The sequence below is a fragment of the Polypterus senegalus genome, chromosome 2, assembly GCF_016835505.1.
Source record: "Polypterus senegalus isolate Bchr_013 chromosome 2, ASM1683550v1, whole genome shotgun sequence".
Lineage (NCBI taxonomy): Eukaryota > Metazoa > Chordata > Cladistia > Polypteriformes > Polypteridae > Polypterus > Polypterus senegalus.
In genome coordinates, this window is record NC_053155.1 from 234,183,420 (window position 1) to 234,207,419 (window position 24,000).

Consider the following 24,000-nt stretch of genomic DNA (forward strand, 5'->3'; position numbering starts at 1 on the left):
AAGGACCCAAGGCAGAAACCAGTCCATTGCAGGGCACTTTTTACTCAAATCTCCACAGTTTCCTCATGTGGGCAAATTTTCAAACTACATATATGGGTGGTACCTAGGTGTGAAATTCCAAGGCAGGACTATGGAGATATGATGCTGCATTTACCGCTCTCAAAAGTTGATGCCAACTAAAAATGCCTACAATTTATGAAATTATTTGATGGTATCTCATTGTTAATCATTTCCTTCAATTTCAGCATTCCCTAAGGTGCATTAATTGGGGACATTTTATTTTAAAATATGCTTTTCAATATACATTGTCACATAACGTAAAAAGCATTATTAAAGTACTTTATATTTTAAATAACACAAAAAACAATTAAGAGGATCTAGATTAATAACTGTGATACACAAGTAAATAAATTAATGCCATTGAAGCAAACCACATAAGAAAGTTGAGCTGAAACACAGCATACAAAAAAATATAAAATAAATCCATGTAAAGTGTGAATTCAAACTGTATTATGGAGACAAATGTGATAGGATCTGCTCTTAAACCGTCCATTTTTAATGATGAATGCACAAAACAAAAATCGTTAGCAAATAAAATCTCAGAATTCATTTGTCTGCCTTTAGATATATAAAATCTTGTGTATTAACTGCAGACCTCAATATGCTACTGTGTAAAAAATAGTTTTATGGAAAAAAGTAACGCTTCAGCTTTGTCCCAGGAAATGAACAAAACCAAAATTTGCATTAAATTGCACAATATTAATAGCATAAAGAATAAGCGTGCAATAAAGGAATGGCTTTCAGTCCTGGTAGCTGTTATATCAACACTAACCATCCGATACCTCATGCCTTCACATTGGCCCCTTATAGAGATGCAGCCACTGCACAAATTTACCGATAAAAAATAGAACAAGCAGAAAACAAGTATTTTAGGAATTTTGACCTGTTAACCATCATTAATACATTGAATATCCCAGCCATGAGTATATATAAAGTAAACCAGGATATTGTGGAGTTAAATATGCTATATATTGTGATATCTATATGCAGGACTCTCTGATGTTTAGAAAAGTTAATCGATTAAGAGGTCCTATGACTAACCTGGTCACTTCAAAAAGGTTAGTTTTCAAAAATGTAGCTCTATGAAAGATGTCAAGAAACTGGAAACCCTTTCCATTCACACTAAAGAAAAAAACTACTGAGCTTTGTAACCACTAGAAGGTATTTTCCAACACTGAAGGCATCAGTGCTCTAAGGTGACAGCTCACAGTAGTTAAGAGATGCCAAAATATATTTTGGTTTTGTAAGCAGATCTATACATTATAAATTTAATTAATACGTATCTCTTTTACATTTAGTCTGACATTTTTCAAACCTTAAATTTGAATGTTCAGAATTTAGACAACCTTGCTTGTTCACACTTAAAGGAAATGCATGTTAGAAGCAAAAACATGTTGCATATTTACACAAAAATGGTGTCTTAGTGTAAATAATTGTTTAAAGGTGTCAACAATAAATCCAAGCAACGTAAATCATTAAAGATAAATCAGGAAGGAAATATCATAATTTATACTGCTCATGGCCCTGTAGAGCACATGTATTTGGTTTTAGTTGATGATGTTTAATTCATATGCTAAGAGCAAAGTCTGTGCCCTATATTCTATACATTCAAGAAAAATATGTGAAAATAAGAATATATTCTGAAAAACTAAGATACTGTACGATAGGTCACAGTAGAAATATCTACAGTAAATTGCAATTTATTATCAAAGTGAACATTAAATTACATGCAAAGCTTAGTTGTTCTGTACTAAAAGCTATTTTTAAAAAGTTTGACACTGTCATATCAGGCCTGAAAATGCAAGAAAAATGTCCAAAAAACAAGTTTGTTAATTTATAGAGGCTAGTGTGCCTCTTCTATCACTAAAAAAAGAATTATTTGACAATAAGTGAAACTGCGCACTGTTTTTATGACACAGCTTTAAGTGTGCAGCCATCTGGAAATGCATTCCTTTTGTCTGTGCATCTCCAGGGAGATGCTGCTAGCCAGGTCTTCATCCGTTATCTCCTGCATGTTTATATCCTCCCACATCAGGAAATTAGACTGCAAAAAGTAAGAGGTGTTCCACCACCCCAGAAGAAATGCTCATTTCTATTTTACATATCAGAATATGCAGCAGATGCTAGTATCTATAGTATGGTTATTTTAAAAAAATGCATTGGATATATTCTTTCAGCGTTATTAGATAAAAAATCAAACACAGAGCTTAAAGTGTATAAATATATTTATACTGTCCTGAAACTGCTGGCGACCCAGGTCAAAACTGTGGACAATTTATTTACATATGCAGATATAGGGATATGTACAGGGAGATTCACTCGAAAGAGGCCCCGAATATTCTGTTGTAACTCCCGTTAGGATGAAGCAATCTGAACCAAAACAATACGCTATATACCTTGACGTATGTGTAATCGATTGCATTACATGTGATGCTGGAAGTGGTTTCCGTTTTCTGACAGCCACATTTCGATGCAGCGCTGCATGTTCCTGAACATATCAGCAAGCGTCTCAGGGGAATAGCAGCAATTTCACATTGGATGTTTTCCTTCAAATCTTCCACAGTGCAGGGCTTCTTCAAATATGCTGTTCCTTTGAGCATACCCCAAAGGAGGAAGTCTGGTGGTGTCAGATCTGGCGACCGTGATGGCCAAAGCCCCTTTGAAATTACCCTGTTGCTGAAAAAGGACTCAGTTGTTCTAACAAAATAAAGTCAATTATCTGGTCTACTGAGTGTTTCTGGGGTTGTATCCATTTAGTGCACAATTATTTCAACAGTTTCAGAAGTTCTTTAGGAGACTGACCTTCCCCCCATTCGAGAGAACAGAACCTCACCACACAAAAAGGGTTGGGTTTTTTGAAAAATAAAGTGAGGTTTTATTTACAGGTGCACTTAAAGAAAAACAAAATAATGTCCTGCAGAATTTATACAGTGGGATGCAAAAGTTTGGACAACCTTGTTAATAGTCATTATTTTCCTGTATAAATCATTGGTTGTTATGATAAAAAATGTCAGTTAAATATATCATATAGGAGACACACACAGTGATATTTGAGAAGTGAAATGAAGTTTATTGGATTTACAGAAAGTGTGCAATAATTGTTCAAACAAAATCAGGCAGGTGCATAAATTTGGGCACCGTTGTCATTTTATTGATTCCAAAACTTTTAGAACTAATTTTTGGCTTGGTAAGCTCAGTGACCCCTGACCTACATACACCGGTGAATCCTATAATGAGAAAGAGTATTTAAGGGGGTCAATTGTAAGTTTCCCTCCTCCTTTAATTTTCTCTGAAGAGTAGCAACATGGGGGTCACAAAACAACTCTCAAATGACCTGAAGACAAAGATTGTTCACCATCATGGTTTAGGGCAAGGATACAGAAAGCTGTCCCAGAGATTTAAGCTGTCTGTTTCCACAGTTAGGAACATATTGAGGAAATGGAAGACCACAGGCTCAGTTCAAGTTAAGGCTCGAAGTGGCAGACCAAGAAAGATTTCGGATAGACAGAAGCGACGAATGGTGAGAACAGTCAGAGTCAACCCACAGACCAGCACCAAAGACCTACAACATCATCTTGCAGCAGATGGAGTCACTGTGCATCGTTCAACCATTCGGCGCACCTTACACAAGGAGATGCTGTATGCGAGAGTGATGCAGAGGAAGCCTTTTCTCAGCCCACAGCACAAACAGAGCCGCTTGAGGTATGCTCAAGCACATTTGGACAAGCCAGCTTCATTTTGGAATAAGGTGCTGTGGACTGATGAAACTAAAATTGAGTTATTTGGGCATAACAAGGGGTGTTATGCATGGAGGAGAAAGAACACAGCATTCCAAGAAAAACACCTGCTACCTACAGTAAAATATGGTGGTGGTTCCATCATGCTGTGGGGCTGTGTGGCCAGTGCAGGGACTGGGAATCTTGTCAAAGTTGAGGGACGCATGGATTCCACTCAGTATCAGCAGATTCTGGAGACCAATGTCCAGGAATCAGTGACAAAGCTGAAGTTGCGCCGGGGCTGGATCTTTCAACAAGACGACCCGAAACACTGCTCAAAATCCACTAAGGCATTCATGCAGAGGAACAAGTACAACGTTCTGGAATGGCCATCTCAGTCCCCAGACCTGAATATAATTGAAAATCTGTGGTGTGAGTTAAAGAGAGCTGTCCATGCTCGGAAGCCATCAAACCTGAATGAACTAGAGATGTTTTGTAAAGAGGAATGGTCCAAAATACCTTCAACCACAATCCAGACTCTCATTGGAACCTACAGGATGCGTTTAGAGGCTGTAATTTCTGCAAAAGGCGGATCTACTAAATATTGATTTCATTTCTTTTTTGTGGTGCCCAAATTTATGCACCTGCCTGATTCTGTTTGAACAATTATTGCATACTTTCTGTAAATCCAATAAACTTCATTTCACTTCTCAAATATCACTCTGTGTGTCTCATATATGATATATTTAACTGACATTTTTTATCGTAACAACCAATTTATACAGGAAAATAATGACTATTAACAAGGTTGCCCAAACTTTTGCATCCCACTGTATATCAATACACTGTCCAATACCGCAAAGGACACACAAAAACAGTAATTAATTGGAGCCCAAAAATAGTGACTATATACAGTATTTATAGTGCTGACTGAAAGTCACAAATGAAGAAGAATAATGCACACAAACTATTGAAACGCATATATACACAAACCAATATGAAGCCGTCTTCCTCCACAGTGCTCCAAGTCAGGAAGCTGCTCCTTCAAACAGTGTATACAGGATTCACCAAAAACAAAAATATTCAAAATACAGAAAAAGAGAAAAAGTGTATATACAAAAACAAAACAGTGCACCAATAACCACAACCCAATAAATACCTCCACTAAAGTTAATTCAGAGATATTTATCAAAATACATATACAAGAAAAAAAAATATTTACAATAATCAAAGCACAAGCCGTAGTGCTTGGTAAAGTCAAAGCGGAGTTCTACCAAGTACCTTTCTATTAGCAAGATCTAGCCAGAAGACCCCCTCTAGAGGCCATAATTCCCTTTTCTATTTGGTTCCCTCATGCCGACCAATTAAATTGTTCTACGTCATCCCTTCCCGGGAATGCAATAACGTGAACGCATCTATGGAAAATAGCATCTCCTGCCCCGCACAATTACTATAAAATTTCGAGCAGCCGGTGCGTGTGCGCGTAGCTGTGCCAGCCTTTGAGACGCGAACCGCCCTTCTGCCTTAAGTGAAAGTAAGTACTTTTAATTTTTTTCTTCCTTCCCTGAGCTACAGCCCAGACAACTGCAAACACGGGATCCCACCTCTAAACCGCGGCAAACAAATACTAAGGTGCTTTGCACTTTCTCACTCTTCTGGTGTTATGAGGTCGCAGGAGACACGCGCACGAGTGGAAGACAGACAATGCCATCCCGGCCGGTCAATGGCAGGGCTACCTCTCCAGTCTATACGAGACTAGCCGCGACGCTCCAGAAAAGGCGCTCATATTGTCAGCAAAGACGTCTTTCTGCATTATCTAAAAGAAAAGAAAAATGCAAGTTTCCTTTCTTTATACTTTTTTGTCCTTTTTTCCCCCCAAACAAATGCCTCTCTCTTAAAACTGCAGAGGACACTAAACTAATTTTATTTAATTGTTGGTAATGCCAGTGAGGCACATTACCACAGCAAGGCTTCTTCAAATATGCTGTTCCTTTGAGCATATCCCAAAGGAGGAAGTCTGGTGGTGTCAGATCCGGCGACCGTGGTGGCCAAAGCACCTTTGAAATTACCCTTTTGCCAAAGAAGGACTCAATTTCTGCCAATGTGTGACACGTTGCTCCATCTTGCCGGAAGTAACCTTCTGTTAAGTCACAATCATCCAGTTGATTCTGACATCGTTTAAATGAATTGGTGACGCAATAGGTTTGCACCATGAAGACGCACTGCTCAATACTGTACGCCACCATCCTGATGAGAAGTCAAGTGACTTAAGTGAAAGGGTATGGGCAGTATGCACCCAGAAGTTGCAAATGGTGGTTAAACGTTGTGACGACTGTCTGGCACCTACCTGATCGCGCCAACAAAGGGGCATCCAGGCTTGTTCAAATCTCCATATGCTAAGGAGCACATTGCACGTTGTTTCGTTCAGATTATCAATTCGTCCTATAGTGAGATTTATTACAGAATATTCTGGGCCTCTTTCGAGTGAATCTCCCTGTATAACAGTAGTACTATTTATCTATTTATATATTTATATATTCAAAAAAATACATGCTTTCTCTCATTGTTATGTTTTGGCTAGAAATGTTAAACCACCACTAGTTTTACAACAAGAAGTGGCAAAGCCATACATTTTTCTTTCCACTATGCTTATAATTTCATTCCTAACAACTTTTGTTGATCATGAACTGCTTCTAATGACTATCCATGCCATCATAAAAGATGAGACAGCCTGTGGTTAAGAACTGTAACTCTGTTAAACTGAAACTTTTAATTTATCTTTAAGGCTTGAAAACCATTCGTTTATCTTCTACTATTTAATCAAATCAGTTAATAGTCTCTTAATTCATAAGGTAATATGACACAACTGTTATAAATAATTGAAAGTACTATTCATAAGTTTTCATTAAGCAAGGAGATGCTTTTAGTAGATGATATGGCTACATTAAATGCCCACTTATGTCAAGCAGTAATAATATTGTGTTAATGTCAATGCCACTAATTAAAAATTATGTTTACTAAAAGGACTCCCTTGACGTTACTGATATTGTCATACATGTGCAAATTTGACACATGAACAGCAGCTGTTGTATGCACATGGAACCAGGAACTATTAGCCAAGTCAAGTCAAGTCAAGTTGGGGAGCATGCACTGGTACAGTGCGTTGCCACACCCACTACACGACAAAACAACTCGGGATCCCGGTTGGCAACCCCCCAGGCAGACACACAGTCCAGTCCCACACTCCGGAAATGACCCTCTATCTGCCACAGCCAGGTGTTATGTGGGTGACCCCTTGGCCTGGTCCAGCCACTCGGGTCCCCAACAATGAGGACCTTACAAGCTGGATCACCCTTGGGGAAACGCGCCACCTGGCCGCAGTGCCGTAACTGACACTCTCTCACAATGCAGGTAATGTGCCTCATTTAGGACTACATGAGCAACTGCTCATTCGACACAAAGTCAAACCAACGGTACCCAAGGATTTTCCGGAGAGACACAATACCAAAGGAGTCGAGTCTTTGTCTTAAGTCACTGGATAGCGTTAATGTCTTGCAACCATATAGCAAGACAGGAAGCACCAGGACTCTCAAGATTTGGACCTTCGTTCTTTTGCATAGATATCGGGAGCGCCACACACCCTTTTCCAGCCACCTCATGACCCCCCCATGCTCTTCCAATCCGTCTACTGACTTCATAGGAAGAGTCACCAGAGACATGAATGTCACTGCCAAGGTAAGTAAACCTGTCGACAAGGTCAACACTCTCTCCACAGACAGACACACTGCTGATGGCTGTGCCCAAGAGATCATTAAAGGCCTGGATCTTGGTTTTTATATTCAGGACACTCACAAGCCCAGACACTCAGATTCCTCGCTCAGTCTCTCGAGCGCCCCGATCAGAGACTTCATTGACTCCGCAAAGATCACAGCATCGTCAGCAAAGTCAAGATACGTGAATCTTTCTTCACCAACAGATGCCCCACAGTATTAGCCATTTGCTTCATTTTAATTATGAATATGTAGTATAACTGCAAATTTAAGATCATTTTTTATTAAAAAAGTAACAAATGTACATAATAGTCCATTTTAAGAGAAAGAAAAAGATTAAAATCACAAACTTCAATTCCTTAGTCTGTAGGTCAATTGGGTCATGTGTCTCACTGTCCATATGAAAACGAACTTCAGGTGAGGAAAGTGTAAGTGCTCTGCAAATAAAATAAAAAAAATTATCCACCTATAGAATGAAACAAAAAACATACACTACGATCTTATACAGTATTTCTTGATTCATGTACCGTATTTTGCTTTTTGCAAAGGTGTGTCAGGTACAACCTTTTTTTCTCCATTAAGAGAACACTTCTGAAGTATTAATGCACTAAACAAAATATAATACAAATAAAATAGCAACATTAAGAATTAATAATTTCTCAGTGGTTTAGAATACCAAAGTGAGCACCGATTTTACTTCTAATGATAATTTTATGTAAAGTGCATGTCCACAGAATTTTAAAATTCAGAAAAATAATAGAAAACTCAAATACTACACAAAGTGGTATAATTCTTACCAATCTTTCTGATTGAGTAATCTTTTTTAGCACTGTATTTTATTTTTGCAAACTGTACAAGTTTCTTTTTAAAAGAAACAAAAACATCATACCTCTCTACTGGAAGTGAAGGTTTAGATCTATAACTGTACAAGATGAACAAATAAAATGCATTCACTGCATTAAAAAAAATGCATACCCATTTTCAATTCTTCTTTTCTTAAGAATCTTTGCCAGTCTATTTAGACCTCTTAAACTCAGGGTAATTTCATCATTCATGCTAAGGTCATCAATTCTCATCTGAGCTTCTGCGTAAGTTAAAGAAGCCTATTTGTTGAGGGGGAAAAAAATAAAACATTACTGTCATATAACTCAGCCCTGAACAGCCTACACATTTATGTTGTTACTTTATACATTACTTGAAAATAGGTATTAAATAGTAATAAAATAAAGCACATTTTTAATCGGTCTTAAAAAGCTCAAATTAATTCAGCTTTTCATTCAAGCCACAACACAGTCATATACACTCACCTAAAGGATTATTAGGAACACCATACTAATATGGTGTTTGACCCCCTTTCGCCTTCAGAACTGCCTTAATTCTACGTGGCATTGATTCAACAAGGTGCTGAAAGCATTCTTTAGAAATGTTGGCCCATATTGACAGGATAACATCTTGCAGTTGATGGAGATTTATGGGATGCACATCCAGGGCACAAAGCTCACGTTCCACCACATCCCAAAGATGCTCTATTGGGTTGAGATCTGGTGACTGTGGGGGCCATTTTAGTACAGTGAACTCATTGTCATGTTCAAGAAACCAATTTGAAATGATTCGAGCTTTGTGACATGGTGCATTATCCTGCTGGAAGTAGCCATCAGAGGATGGGTACATGGTGGTCATGAAGGGATGGACATGGTCAGAAACAATGCTCAGGTAGCCCGTGGCATTTAAACGATGCCCAACTGGCACTAAGGGGCCTAAAGTGTGCCAAGAAAACATCCCCCACACCATTACACCACCACCACCAGCCTGCACAGTTGTAACAAGGCATGATGGATCCATGTTCTCATTCTGTTTACGTCAAATTCTGACTCTACCATTTGAATGTCTCAACAGAAATCGAAACCATCAGACCAGGCAACATTTTTCCAGTCTTCAACTGTCCAATTTTGGTGAGCTTGTGCAAATTGTAGCCTCTTTTTCCTATTTGTAGTGGAGATGAGTGGTACCCAGTGGGGTCTTCTGCTGTTGTAGCCCATCCGCCTCAAGGTTGTGCGTGTTGTGGCTTCACAAATGCTTTGCTGCATACCTTGGTTGTAACGAGTGGTTATTTCAGTCAAAGTTGCTCTACTATCAGCTTGAATCAGTCAGCCCATTCTCCTCTGACCTCTAGCATCAACAAGGCATTTTCGCCCACAGGACTGCCGCATACTGGATGTTTTTCCCTTTTCACACCATTCTTTGTAAACCCTAGAAATGGTTGTGTGTGAAAATCCCAGTAACTGAGCAGATTGTGAAATACTCAGACCGGTCCGTCTGGCACCAACAACCATGCCACACTCAAAATTGCTTAAATCACCTTTCTTTCCCATTCTGACATTCAGTTTGGAGTTCAGGAGATTGTCTTGACCAGGACCACACCCCTAAATGCATTGAAGCAACTGCCATGTGATTTATTGATTAGATAATTGCATTAATGAGAAATTGAACAGGTGTTCCTGATAATCCTTTAGGTGAGTGTATACAGGGCATGTGCCAATACATACATTACTAGATCTCCAACCCCAGCCAAATTGCATTTTTATAGCAATACTATTAAAAATAAACATTTACCTTGGAATTTATTACACTTTTTGTAAACTTGGTGTTTAGAATTTCTGCATTATGGTTCAGCTCCCATATACATGAAAAAGCCAGCCTAGAAAGTAAAACATCATATTTATCACTTTAAAAACAAATGATCCAATTACAAAGTTTGCCAGAATATCCTTACCTTTCCACATTACACCTTAGTGAACACAAGTTAGAGCTCAGCAGTTCAGGAACCATATCAATTCTCTATTAAAAAGATAATGTAAAATTATGCAAATATATAAATAACCATCAGATTTAAAAGGAATATTTAAATCTTCAATTGCAACTACTTTTTTCAAATCAAAGCTTTACTCTTTTCTTCAATGATTAAATCTATTGTAATCATTAGTTGTCACTATCCATTGTACTGTCAGTTAAATAACAATTATTCTGACAATTGAGTAATCAGAAAAAGATAAACTAGAAAAACCTGAAGAAAAAAAAACATTTATGTAGCATTTCAAGCTACTGAAAAAGAATTTCACAAAATATAAACATTTGCAACACAACCTTTTAAGCTTATCAGATGAAATGTATCATCTTTTTCAGGTCTGTTTTCATCAGTCCTCAGGACTAAATACAGGTAATGAAAATATACAGAAAGATACAGAATTCTTCATTTTTTTCTATTAAAACATTACAAAGGGTGCATAGTTTATAATTCATATTGCTTTAGTTAAAAATATTATATGGCTTTCTTAAGAAAAACTAGTATAGGTGTAACATTTTAAACTCTTAAGTGCCTTTTCTGTTTTTATTGAGTTAAAGTACAATTAAAGTATTACAGCATTCTCCTCTGTATATGGATAACATAATTATTTTGAGTTGGTCAACTTTTAAAGCAGTTCACAGTTACCTTAAGCATAATAACAGACTCTAGGTTTAAATTTATCTGCCACAGAGAAGTACTCTGAAGATGGCAGAAATGGATAATACAAACAGAAGAGTTGGTGAGTATGTCAAGAGCAGGGAAGTGACCTCATTTAGACTTTGGCTGCAACATTGGGTTTTCTTTCTTGGTAATGAGATTTCCCAAAGGGGTTTGTGACCTGCTTAATGTTCATAGCGTAAATGATTTATAGATTAACATTATTTTCTTAATAACTGCATACAAAGGTGTGCAAAAGTATTCAATCCCCTTGAAAGTCAACATAATTTTCTGCAAAACAAAAGATTTGTGCACATATTTACTGTATCAATTCAGAATTTATAATGTGAACTCACTCATCCTGTAATAATTAATTTCCAAAATCAAAATAAACAATTTTCTGTAGTTATTTAACTGAAGAAGAAAAACTCAAAAGTTAGTGTTTGCATAAGAATTTAAACTTCTGTGCTTTAGAAGCTCCAGGTTTACACAAATGAGAAGCTACACACAAATGACACAAAGGTGACAGTCATTTGACCATAATTAAACAATTAGGTACTACTTGCGAGTCCTTTATATCTCTCTGGATATAAAAAGCACTGTTTGTAAGGGCTATAGTCTTTGTTGGACAATCACTGAAAAATTGAAAACAAAAAGGTGTATTCTGCTAATGTAAGAAACAAAGTCAGTGAATAAAACTATGTACAGGGTGGCTGCATTCAGGTTCTTGTATCAGTTTTTTTTTTTATATAGGCCTATCTATGCATGTTTTAGCACAGTGAGAAACACTAAACTTAGTCTAGAATGCATTAATATAAAGAGTGAGAATCTAGATTTGCCAGTTTGTCATAATGTTTAAACAAGTAGTATTAAATGGTTTTACAAGTACTTGGAAATATGTACAGGCAGTAGATATCCACATATCATTATTAACAAAATTTGTACCATCAGAGACCTAGGCTCCATGAGTTACAGTAGGTGATGCAACTATACACAGTCAACAGCTTCCATTGCTTACATCATAGTATCAGGCACGTCTTGGGTGAAACCTAATTGATTCTGCTGCATAGTTGCTGTACTGTGACAGTAAGCTAGTTCACTTTTACATTCCAGTTTCAAAAAGAAATGCTCTCAAGCCACTGACACTGTCCTTTGCTTTTTCCTGGGACCATTATCAAGATTTCCTTTGCCTTCTACAGTACTGGCATTTACTCAAGGAAGTGAATTTTAATCAAGGATGTTTTTTATTTTGAGTTAGTGAAGAAACATTAAATGTGGCAGCTCTAGTTATAATACAGTATAACTACCTCAAAAAAGAATTTCATACATTTAAAATGTAAGACACCATTCAGCCCTTTACCTAACCCACTTGAACTAATTTCAGAGTCATGGGAGGCTAAAACCTATTTCAGCAGGCATTAGGTGGAATAAGAGACAACCGAAGATGGACCACTAGTCCACTAGGGGGCATATGGAGCATATCCATATCTTAAACTAGGGCAACTTAGAGAAGACAATTAATGTAACCCGTGTCTTTGGAATATGGCAGGAAAACTGGAGAGCCTAGACAAAAAAAATGCAGACATGGGGAGAACATGCAAAAATCCAGCAGCCAACAAGAAGGCTGGAATTTGAACCAAGTCTTCCACAGCTATGTGACAAAAGAGCAAACTACTGCAACAACAGAATTTGAAAGACGTAAAAAGTAGCTACTTAATAATTCTGATTTATAGGCAAGATGCATCAAATTGTTACTTTAGGTTGATAGCTGTATTAAGTAAAGCAAAATGCTGTAGCAAAAGCCTAGGGACTATGAAATTACAAAAGAAAATTTAGGTTTTGACCTTTGACTTATTTACCTTTGGTTATCAGGATGCTTTCAAATAGGATGAAAATTGTATTTTTATGTTTGTGAAAAAATTTCATATGCAAAAACAATGAGTGCGATAATAAAAAAATATGAAAAAGAAGAAGACTATTACGTTTTTAAATTATTTTATATTTAGTGTAAGAAAAGATTAAAATTAAACTCAATAAAAATAAAATGAACCCAACAGAATTAAAGTTAAAACTTCTATATTAATGATATGGTGCTTTTTCAATTCTTACACACCTTTTCACAAAGATACACTGTAGTGCCTCTTTTAGCAGACTCTTGATCCAATGCATTCCCAGGTCTAATGAAATGGCTCACATCTGCTATGTGAACGCCAACCTTATTAAACAAAAAACAAAACAAAAAAAAAAATGTACATGTGATCATATTTCCAAACAATTTATAGTATGCACTAAAAAGTAATTTAAATGTCTACTATAATTTTTCAGTTAATAACAAAACATTTTCATTCATACATAATTATTACAAGATATAAATATTAAACAAAAAATAAACCTTTCTGTCTAATGGTCACATTGATACAATTGAATCTTCCAATTTCAAACGATTACTTGCTACTGGACATCAGGAACAGAACAGACAAGAATACTTATAGACAGCTACATATTTGTTTACACCAGGAAATTTACAAGAATACAGATAAAATTTACATTCAGTCAAGATCACTTTTCATCCTGGAAACACAGCACTATGTGATGATGAAGGATTTCAACAGTCCACCATATAGCCAAACTGCTTTTCAAATTACACAAAAATGTAACCTTAAATAACATGTACAATTAATATAAAAGCACAAATTGCTATCTAATTTGTAAATTACCAAAATTAAACTAAAAGAAAAAAGCATACACCTGAATTATCTTTCAGTTTACTTTAGCACTTAAATAATTTGAAATTAGTATATAATCTACTGTATAGTGAAATGCAGAATTACAAAATATTTTTCATAAAACAAGTTTTCACTCTAGAGAATATTTTGCACTGTACAAAAAGGAAAACGAGCATAAAACAAGATATTACCTCAACATTTCCATTTTCTAAATCCCGGCAGTGTAATGCATCATCAATATCTGTACAACCAGGAGGGTCTACGCTGCAGATAAAAAGATGTCTTAAATCTATTCTGTTTTTCATATCCTGGAGTTAACAGAGAAAATACAGTAGGTGGTTTAGAATGCATTTAAATCTTTATATCAAAAACATACAAATGAGGCAACAATTATGTAAAAATTACACACAATATGTCAAGCTCCCATGTAGCTGTAGAAGAATGTAAGTTATTTGTTATCCTGTAAAAATAGAGCTAAATGCACAAATGAAATCCAGCATAAGGATTCATTACATGTACTGTAATAGTGCACTTTACAAAAAAGGTTCATGACATATACAATAAAATGGTAAAATTATGATTTTATATTCTCCCCTGCCACTTTCGAATATAAAGATCATTAAAATTTACTTTAAAGCAACTTGCAATATGAAAATTGATAAAATCTTAACCTTTATTGTTAAAAAATTTGTTCAAAGATATTCTGCTTCATGGTTGATAGACTGAACCTCATACATTTCTTGTCCGGCCTATCCCCTGAAACAATTTAACATTTAAAACTCATACATTTAAGTAATTTACAAAATAACTATTTCTATCAGACGTTCCTAATCACAATAAAGGCATCATTCTCTTCACTGTGTCACCACTGCATTACAGATACTTGCAAATTATTTTGTTTCTTTATTTATAATTTACTTTCCATAGTTCACATAGGTAAATCACAAAGACATAATGCTTTATGTACACCAGAAGGGCGACTTTCAGTTTAAATACTCTGCAGGAGAATGCCAAAAAAAAGAAGAAGAAATGTTCCACCAGGCTTCCATTCTCTGTGGTGAAACCTATTTTGTTACCTAGCTGTAGCTGTTAGTGCATATGGACTGAAGTAGTGACTTGTACTCTCAAGGACATTAACTTGATTCTTATTAACTGTAGTACTGCAGACAGTGGCAAATGGTTATGAGACTAAAAGTTGAGTCTTTAAAAATAGTTTTGTTCCATTCTTTCCTCAGTGGTGGCATAAACCTTAATCATTGTATTTAAAGAACAGATCACTATTTTTGGTGGTGTAAAAAGGTTTTCACATTCACTTTTTTAATCCCATTAAAATAAAAAAGAAAATCAGCTGTATGGCAGCAATTTTCGATTGTCACTGATAAGAGTTGAAACAGCTCCTATATACATGCACCAATATCCATTTAAAAGATAGAACATGAAAAAATCCATACGTCAGGCACCACATCCTTGAATGAATATAAAATCAATATATCACAAAAGTGACAGAAAATGTAAGAAAACATAAATGAAAAAATGTGAAGTTTTACTTCTCAGGATATTCAACCATATGATAAATGTTTCTGACAGTTTTTATTTTCATTCCAGCAAAACTTGATTAACACTTAGCATCACAAATACTGTACTTTATTATGTAAAGCACTTTGAGCTACTGTTTGTATGAAAATGTGCTATATAAATAAATGCTGTTGTTGTATTATGCAGCAAGGCATAACTGATTCACTCAGGCATGAATACATTTGGTCCTGAAGACAAGCGAGCAAGAAAAAACTTTTACAATGCAAGAGAACCGGGGATGATAAAACTAGTCCATTCAGTTGTTATAGACTGAAGATCACCAAAAGACTTTAGTGAAAATGACCGAACATACAAATATTATTTCAGAGAATTATATATCGAGTTACTCACAAGAGAAAGTTTGGTGTCTTAAGTTACAGACTGCAGATGAAAAGTTTATTAAATACACAGTTTCACAGATAAATTTTTCCATTCAGACCAACAATATGATTTCATTTGAAACTCTAAGGGAAACTCCTAAAGTATGCACGAGCAGTCACAGCTTTCTCTGTGAGGCAGCATATAAAAATATAATACGCAAACATGTCCAAAACCACTATTGAGTAGATTTACGTTGCAGTTCCCAAGTGTGATGTTAAGGTTTTAGTTTTGTTCACAGGATGTTTTCTTTTTAATTTCTGTCATTTACTTGCTGTTATAGGTCAGTTATTTTTTGTAAGCTAGTCTTTAAGAGCAGACAGAAGTCAAGCAAAATGTCACCTTTTATTGGCTGACTAAAAACACTGTTAGTTACCCAAAAAAAGGTGTCATTTTGCTTGACTTCTCACAACCTCCATAATGGCTAACATGGTACAACACCCTATTACTGTAACAACAGAGTTAGTTTATATACAGTACAGGCCAAAAGTTTGGACACACCTCCTCATTCAATGTGTTTTCTTAATTTTCATGACCATTTACATTGGTAGATTCTCGAAGGCATCAAAACTATGAATGGACACATGTGGAGTTATGTACTTAACAAAAAAAGGTGAAATAACTGAAAACATGTTTTATATTCTAGTTTCTTCAAAATAGCCACCCTTTGCTCTGATTACTGCTTTGCACACTCTTGGCATTCTCTCGATGAGCTTCAACAGGTAGTCACCTGAAATGGTTTTCACTTCACAGGTGTGCCTTATCAGGGTTATTTAGTGGAATTTCTTGCTTTATCAATGGGGTTGGGACCAGCAGTTGTGTTGTGCAGAAGTCAGGTTAGCTGGACGATCATTTATTTTTCAACAGGACAATGACCCCAAACACACCTCCAGGCTGTGTAAGGGCTATTTGACCAAGTAGTTTTGATGCCTTCAATGAGAATCTACCAATGTAAATGGTCATGAAAATAAAGAAAACACATTGAATGAGGAGGTGTGTCCAAACTTTTGGCCTGTACTGTATGTCATATAGAATAGTAAAATCATAAAAGTACAAAATCCAACTAGAATGCTATTTTATGATACACATTATTAGATCATGAATGTATTATACTGAGGAGAACTCTCTATTTTCACTTTACAGCATTACATAATAAATTGCAAAGAGCTGGTATTAAATGGTGTGGCACTTATTTTTTAGTTAATGGAAAGGCTGTAATATTGCACTTGAGGATGTTCTATACAAATTAAGCTTTAATTGCACCTCCATTAGAAATACTGAGTTTGAAAGAACGGAAATTTTAATGAAACCCACAGAATACACCTACAAAACCTCTTTTAAGCAGATATACCTGTACATTCTAAATCAAACATGTTCAAGATTCAGTCTTGCTAAGTCTGAATAATATCATCCTCAGCACTCTTCAAATATTTGTTTCATTTTAAACCTTAATGTATTAACTTGTTCCAAACCTGTTCTGTAATGCTCCAAGGCATCTTGGGCAGAAAGCTAAGTACAGCTTGTGAAAATGGCTGGTGAGGAACATCGTGCTCAAGAAGCAAGACTTCAGTCTCAGTCTCTTTGTTTCCAACATTTCCCAAGCTTCTCACAAAGTGGCCCTGCACAAAAACATAAAGCAGAGCTTAATAAAAAAAAAAGTTAATCACAAAATACAAATTTAACCGATGTTAATTTGCATGAAAAATATTACAGTTTGACAAATAAGATGTCATAAATGTTGTCTTTTAGTCCACTTTCATTCGACTCAATACCAATTTTTCACACAATGCACAAACTTTAAACAAAAAAACAGAGGTAAACGTCAAGTAGGTATGTGCCACCATTCATATATGGATTTCATTTGAACTAAGAGTTGTAATGCCATCTCTTATTAAGCAGAGTACTGTATATTAGATTTTTTGAAACACAAAAACCATTTATTTCATGTTACCTTCCATATGACATAAACTACTTATGTTTTCAAAAAGTGCCTAAAACACACAAACACAAATTAACTAATTGATTACAAAGGTTAATGGAAGTTAAATAAACTAAGATGTTTACTTTTCAATTTGGTAGATGTACCTCCATACTAGAACTATGCACAAATGTGAAAAGTTAAAATTAAACCTACCTGAACTTGGAGAAGACACTCCCCCCATCCCGCAATAATGCTGCAATCCAAACCCACCCATATCTTTTGAAGCCCATGCCCAAACCTGCTAAAGATCTTTCCATTTTCACTTTAACATTGAGCATTAGATTTTTCACTACTTACTGTTCTCACTAAAGTTCTCATTCCAACACTGCAGTTAATGGCAAATAAACACGGTTGTATATGACTGTACGTTAACATTTTTTTAATTTTTTTTTTTTTAAATTGTTTTGGGTCTGCAGCCTATCCTGGGCAGCATCAAATAAAAAGGCCCAACCGGTACATCTTTTGTTACTGGTATCAGGAACCATGAGGGACTAGGTTATCCTTCAGAAGTCTTGCTTATAATTGAAAAACACACGAATACAAGTAAAATATGGGGCTAACTACTGTGTCAGAGTGAGGGTGGGGGATATGGCCATTATTGGCAAGCACTGGTTCAACAATTTTCCGTTTTAAGATTTTTAATTTTACCTATTTTTTGTTTTGATCTACCTTTTACTTTAAAAACATCTATGAGTATATAGCTAAAAATAAATGACTGAATAATCTTTTTACAAAAATAAAGGATTAAATAATCTTTTCATAAAAATATATAAATATATCAATATAAATAGATGATTAAATAATCTTTTTATAAAAATAATTATTCTTTTGTTATAAAATATTTGAAATAATTAATTCAATAAATTGGATTTCCCCTAAAAACTATTAATAATACTTACATCAATAAAACCAATGTCCATAAAATTAATAGCTTTCTAAAATTAAATTTTAAAAAAGAGCTATTCCCCCATAAAAATCCCCACCTCTTAAAATGTTATATTTTATAATTCCCCCCCAAAATTATTCTTTCAAAATAGATCAACCCTAAAATAAATAAATACTTAAATGAATACCTAAATAAATAAATAAGGCCTTGCTAATAAATTATCCAATAAATACACTAAAATTTAAAAACCTTTTCTTTCTTCTTATTTTTCATTTAATCCCATTGGGACATAGGTATTCAACTGTATTATCCATTTTCTTTCCACCTTAAGTCTCCTTGTTTTATCCCATTGTCCCTGCTGCACTTAGTCTGGTAGCTTTTAATAATTAATAGAACCTACTTATTCAAAGTTTTGTGTTGGTAGAGCCACAGTTTATCATCCTAACAGCACCAGGAAACAATCAGCTGTGCAGATGACATAGTATGACATGCACATACACACACCGTGAGGTCAAATTTAGATTTCTCAGCTGACCTAAATTATATGTCTTTGCAATGTGGAAAGAAGGTAGAGTATCTGGCAAAACCTGTGCAAACACAGGTAAACAGTGTAAAATCTGTAGGCAGTACAACTGAAACCAGACGGCTAGAGATGTAATCAAGCAGGACTAACTAGCTTGCTTCCATAACACCTCATACTTTTAAAAATCAAATAAAATTCAGTTCAATATTCTAACTTACACATGGTACAGAATTTAACTAACCAGGGTTGATTTGCTTCAAATCTAATTTTGTTTAACTTGACTTGCTTGTTTGGAATGTTATTTGATTTTAAAAAAATCAATAAAATGCAAAAAAAAAAATGCAAAAAAAAAAGAATTTAACTAATCAGCAATTAAACTTACCAAGCTAAGACTTTAGCACTTTTATTACAGTTACAGGTAATCCTTTTAAAACACATGACTAAATAACAGAGTACAGTTTGTTTTGTACAAAACCTATCTTCACATCCTACAAAAGTGTAAAATGCTGGATCTGAATACTTGATGAATACAAATCTAAGTATGAAAAGTCAAATACTAGAAATATGATGTAAATGTAATTTTATAAATGTGCAGTAACACTTTTTAGTCAAGTTATTAGACAATGGCAAATTTAATAAAATAAAAATTTAAAAAGCTGTGACTTATGCATACATCGGTGAATGCAACATTTTAGCCCGACAGAAGTGATGTTTTATTTTTAAAAAATATTCTCTGATTAAAAAAAGTATTTTCAAATGAAATCCAAAATAAATTTTTAACATTGCGTTAGAATTTATAATGCTAATAATTTGGATATGAATCTAGACCTTTCTTTCCAGAGGACTGTCCGACAGCACTAAATTTGAAAAAGCCACCTAAGGACTGGCAAAAATCTTCTTTCTCCATTGAAAACCAATAGAAATCAGGTAACAGAATGGAACAGGAGGGAAGGAGTATGGTACAAAGAAATGTTCAATAAAACTAGCAGTCTAACTATAAACAGGATTTAATCAAATATTTGTAACATTTGTAGTAGCTAATTCGGGGGTTCCTATAGTTTATTCATCCTTAGAGTCCCTTTAAATTAAAATTTCCAGAGTATAATTATCAATTTCATCCATAATCTTTGGTAGCATAGTTATCAGTAGTAAACTAACACCTAGCCTTACTCAGACTTTAATCCATTCCCTTTTAGACTTCTCAACCAAGCAGGGAAGATATTCCTCAAATAGGAGTTGAAATGTCACACACACACACACACACACACACAATGATGCAAAATAACATTGTTATCCATATCTAAAAAGGATTAAATTAACTTTTACTCCTTATAGGCACCAAATATATCAAGAATCAACAAGTTAAAACTTTATAATATTTATAATGCACATAATATTATTATGATATGTTTAGCCAAAATAAAAATAATAAATGGTGCATTTTTTAGTAAAGATAAAATTTGTCAAACATAAAGTGAAGTATATCAAAAAAACAGATACACGGTAACCACATTCTAATGTGCTTTCACTGGCATAACCATGAATGGTAATTTAATTCATACTAATATACTTTACTTATATTTGATTTCAAGTTATTATTTTCATAATTTAATTAGTTTGTTGTCCCATAATTTTTATGCAACTTACCAAATTTTCAGTCACACACAGATATTTTATTACAAATATACAGTACACTTACATTTGGATATCTGGAATTTTTAGGCCATCCGTCAATTGCAACAATAATCCTCTGTCCTTCCAATGTTGAGGCCTGTCTGGTCTCTATTCGTATTCTAGGGATCCTACGGTCTGCTGGTGTAAACAAATGCTTCTTTGCCTTTACATGATTAAAAAAAAAATTACAACCTATTATAATGACTTTATCAGGCAGGTTCACACTGTCCATCCACTTGCTTTAAATTGCTCTAAACTGAGGTTTCAGCATGAAAAAATATATCATGAACCTTACTTATGTCAGTAGTTTAAAACTTGTCAACCTTTAGATGTGTGGGAGAAACAGTAAATGGCATGTAAAATATGAATCCATAGTTTGACCCTGCAAATCAACATACATTTGTTCATCCTTTATGTTTATCTTTCCCTAACATAAAAACATTCTTACATTTGTTATATCCCATTCAAGGTCATGGTAGTTGGAGGCTATCTAAGCAACATTAGTTGCAAGCAAGACAGGAGCCAACCCCTAGCTGGAGTTCCAATCCATCACATGGCTCACTCATGGAGACAGAGAAAAGGAGCCAGTTTAGAATACCCAGTCAATACACTCATCTTTGGAAGGAGGAAAAAAAACCTTAAGAAAAATCTAAGCATGCAAGATGTAAGATAATACAGCAACAAGAAACAGAATTCTGTTCCAGTTACATTATCAATTGTTTTCCTTAAACAAAGCCTCTATCTATTAGCCTATGCTCCCTGAAAAAAATATCTTTTATTAGGGAATATACTTAATGAAACTAGGCAAATGAATGCTAAAATAAATTGATAGATACTAAAAATTACAATCTATAATCTATATATAAAGAAGTAGAGAAAATACTGCTCTGGCAGACATTAAGGGTTTAGGGCAATAAAGAGGAACTGGAATCAGCAAGTTACCTCACCTTTCTGAACAGTAGTGTTAGATAACTAAACATGACAAATCATATGAACCGAAGGGGATATATTTTATAGTTACAGTATATAGAAGGAAGCTAGTCCCTTAAATCTAATCAAAATATTATGAATTGAAAATACAGATATTACATCTTAAAGCACTGGTACCCTTGTCTTGTTTGGTTTTTATTGTACTATGGAGTTTTCATAGTTACCATTTGCGATATTACACTTTTCCCAATTTAATTTTGTTCACATGTACTAAAGCAAAAATAAATTAAAAGGTAAGCTGTCTTTTTTTGTGAAAAATAGAAGCCATCACATCTTATATAATATGATACCAAAACTGCATTTCTGCAAAATGGCAAAAGGTAAGGGTTACATCACAACTCTGAATTCAGGTGACAAACCTTTTTCACTGGTAGCTTGCACCAGTAGCAGTGCTCATGTGTAATCTGCATCAAAGAGAGCCATAATTACCATATTACTTAGGGCACATAAACATAGCATTTAATATGCTTACAGCCAGTACAGCACTATTTTCATTTAAAAATAAAAATGAGCTTAAGTTTGATTAACTGAAATCTCTGGAAAAACTAGGCACACTTTGGCTGAATACAACCAAGGTCAGGTCAAACCAGATAGGCCAGTGTTGGCAAAAAAAGATTCAGGTATGACATTTCGGTATTTTAACCTTTTTAATTTTCTTATAAACATACAACACCATTTTTATTATCATATGCCAAAAATAAAACATGCTTTGTTATATTGGTGGATATTTGATTATATTACAGCTCCAACTTAAGTATTTCTTTAAATTTTTTTCCAATTTACAGTGTAGAGATATTTTTTCTTTAGTTCATGTCACATTTTTATTTGACGAAGCAATATAAATAAGGAATAAGGAGATATACTTTTCACTTGTTTAAAATATTGCAAATAAAGCATCTGGGTAAAAGTTGAGTGATGATTATGTACATTTTACTAAAATGTTACTTTACCTCTTTGATTTGTGACTTTGACAGCATTCCACAGTATTGTCTCCAGTTTCTCTTAATGATGCCAACAACTCTTCCAGTAGGCTTCAGCATACTTTCCTGTACCTCCATTTTTAGCTGAAAAGTTAAAGAAAATTATACAGAATCAGTTAACTAAATTTTCTCTCTTGAACTGTCCAATAAAGTATTTCAACATTTTTTCTATCATAAATAAAATTAATAGTTAAAGTAATTTAATGTAATCACTAACAGTATTTCCTTTTTGCTTTAAGTTAATGATGTGGTGTACAAAATCTGTAAATTGTGGACTATATTTTCATTATATTTTGTTAAAGACAAAACAACAGATGAACTCAATATTTGCATGGGCAGTTAAGATCAAAGGCAATCTGTTTTCCTAAATCACAGTATCATTTGTTTGAACTGACCAGTAATTCAGAAGATGCCTCAGGCTATTGTTTACTTTAAAACATGAGATCTGGGACAACAAGTTGTAAATTGGTTTATAGCCTAGGAAAGGAAGACATGCCAGTAGTACTAAGCAACATCAAAAATTTTATTGATTGGGTAAAATGGACATGCTCAAGAATTAAGGAATCTAAGCAAAATTCATCCATCATATTGACAGCCAGCCAGTCAGGTGTATGCAACAATCATGTGTTGTGTATCCCCCAGCATAAAATTTTATAATAAATATGCCTCGTCTGAAGAGTGACATTATGAACGAAGAGGTCCCTAATGAATAAAACAGAGCGACATCAGAAGAGGGCGTCGGCAACGTGCGTCCGTTTCCATCTGATCGTCAGAAAAGCATCTAATGAACAACTGCGACTACTAGATCATTTTCTTTTATGTTTTTCTCCACTGGTATTATTATTCATGTAATAAATACCATGCTGCTTTTAACTTTCTATACTTTGTCTTCATATTTAGAGTGATTGAATAAGTTAAATTAATTTCTTTGAGTAGCTGGAGCAGTGAGGAAGTACAATATGATCCAAGCTGCAAGGTTTATCGAGCTGTGGATGAAGATGTCTGACAGTAATGAACAGTGCGTTAAAGTAAATGATAAATGGCCTATACTCAGGGATGTTGAGTCTTTGTATGTTTGAATATATTCTTGGAGATCAAAGGTAATATTTAGGTCTGAGATATATGTAAGACATCGCACGTTGTTCAAGTGCAGTGCATCCGGAAAGTATTCACAGCGCATCATTTTTTCCACGTTTGTTATGTCACAGCCTTATTCCAAAATGGATTAAATTCATTTTT

General features: G+C 34.7%; 1 protein-coding gene across 2 annotated transcripts in view; it reads right to left on the reverse strand.

Annotated features, from left to right (window-relative positions):
- The window catches only part of dis3 (DIS3 exosome endoribonuclease and 3'-5' exoribonuclease), a 61,927-nt gene that overhangs the window by 17,676 nt on the left and 20,251 nt on the right, over positions 1-24,000 (reverse strand). Inside the window, exons 7-16 of one of the 2 annotated variants that reach the window (XM_039745335.1) lie at positions 22,732-22,845; positions 22,141-22,185; positions 20,817-20,954; positions 17,200-17,346; positions 13,966-14,082; positions 13,162-13,263; positions 10,320-10,384; positions 10,160-10,244; positions 8,522-8,649; positions 7,897-7,983 (exon numbers count right to left, since the gene is read on the reverse strand). In XM_039745335.1, the coding sequence (XP_039601269.1) occupies positions 7,897-7,983; positions 8,522-8,649; positions 10,160-10,244; positions 10,320-10,384; positions 13,162-13,263; positions 13,966-14,082; positions 17,200-17,346; positions 20,817-20,954; positions 22,141-22,185; positions 22,732-22,845 (1,028 nt within the window). The remainder of the gene's footprint in view (positions 1-7,896; positions 7,984-8,521; positions 8,650-10,159; positions 10,245-10,319; positions 10,385-13,161; positions 13,264-13,965; positions 14,083-17,199; positions 17,347-20,816; positions 20,955-22,140; positions 22,186-22,731; positions 22,846-24,000) is intronic. The other variant, XM_039745336.1, reaches the window with a different exon arrangement.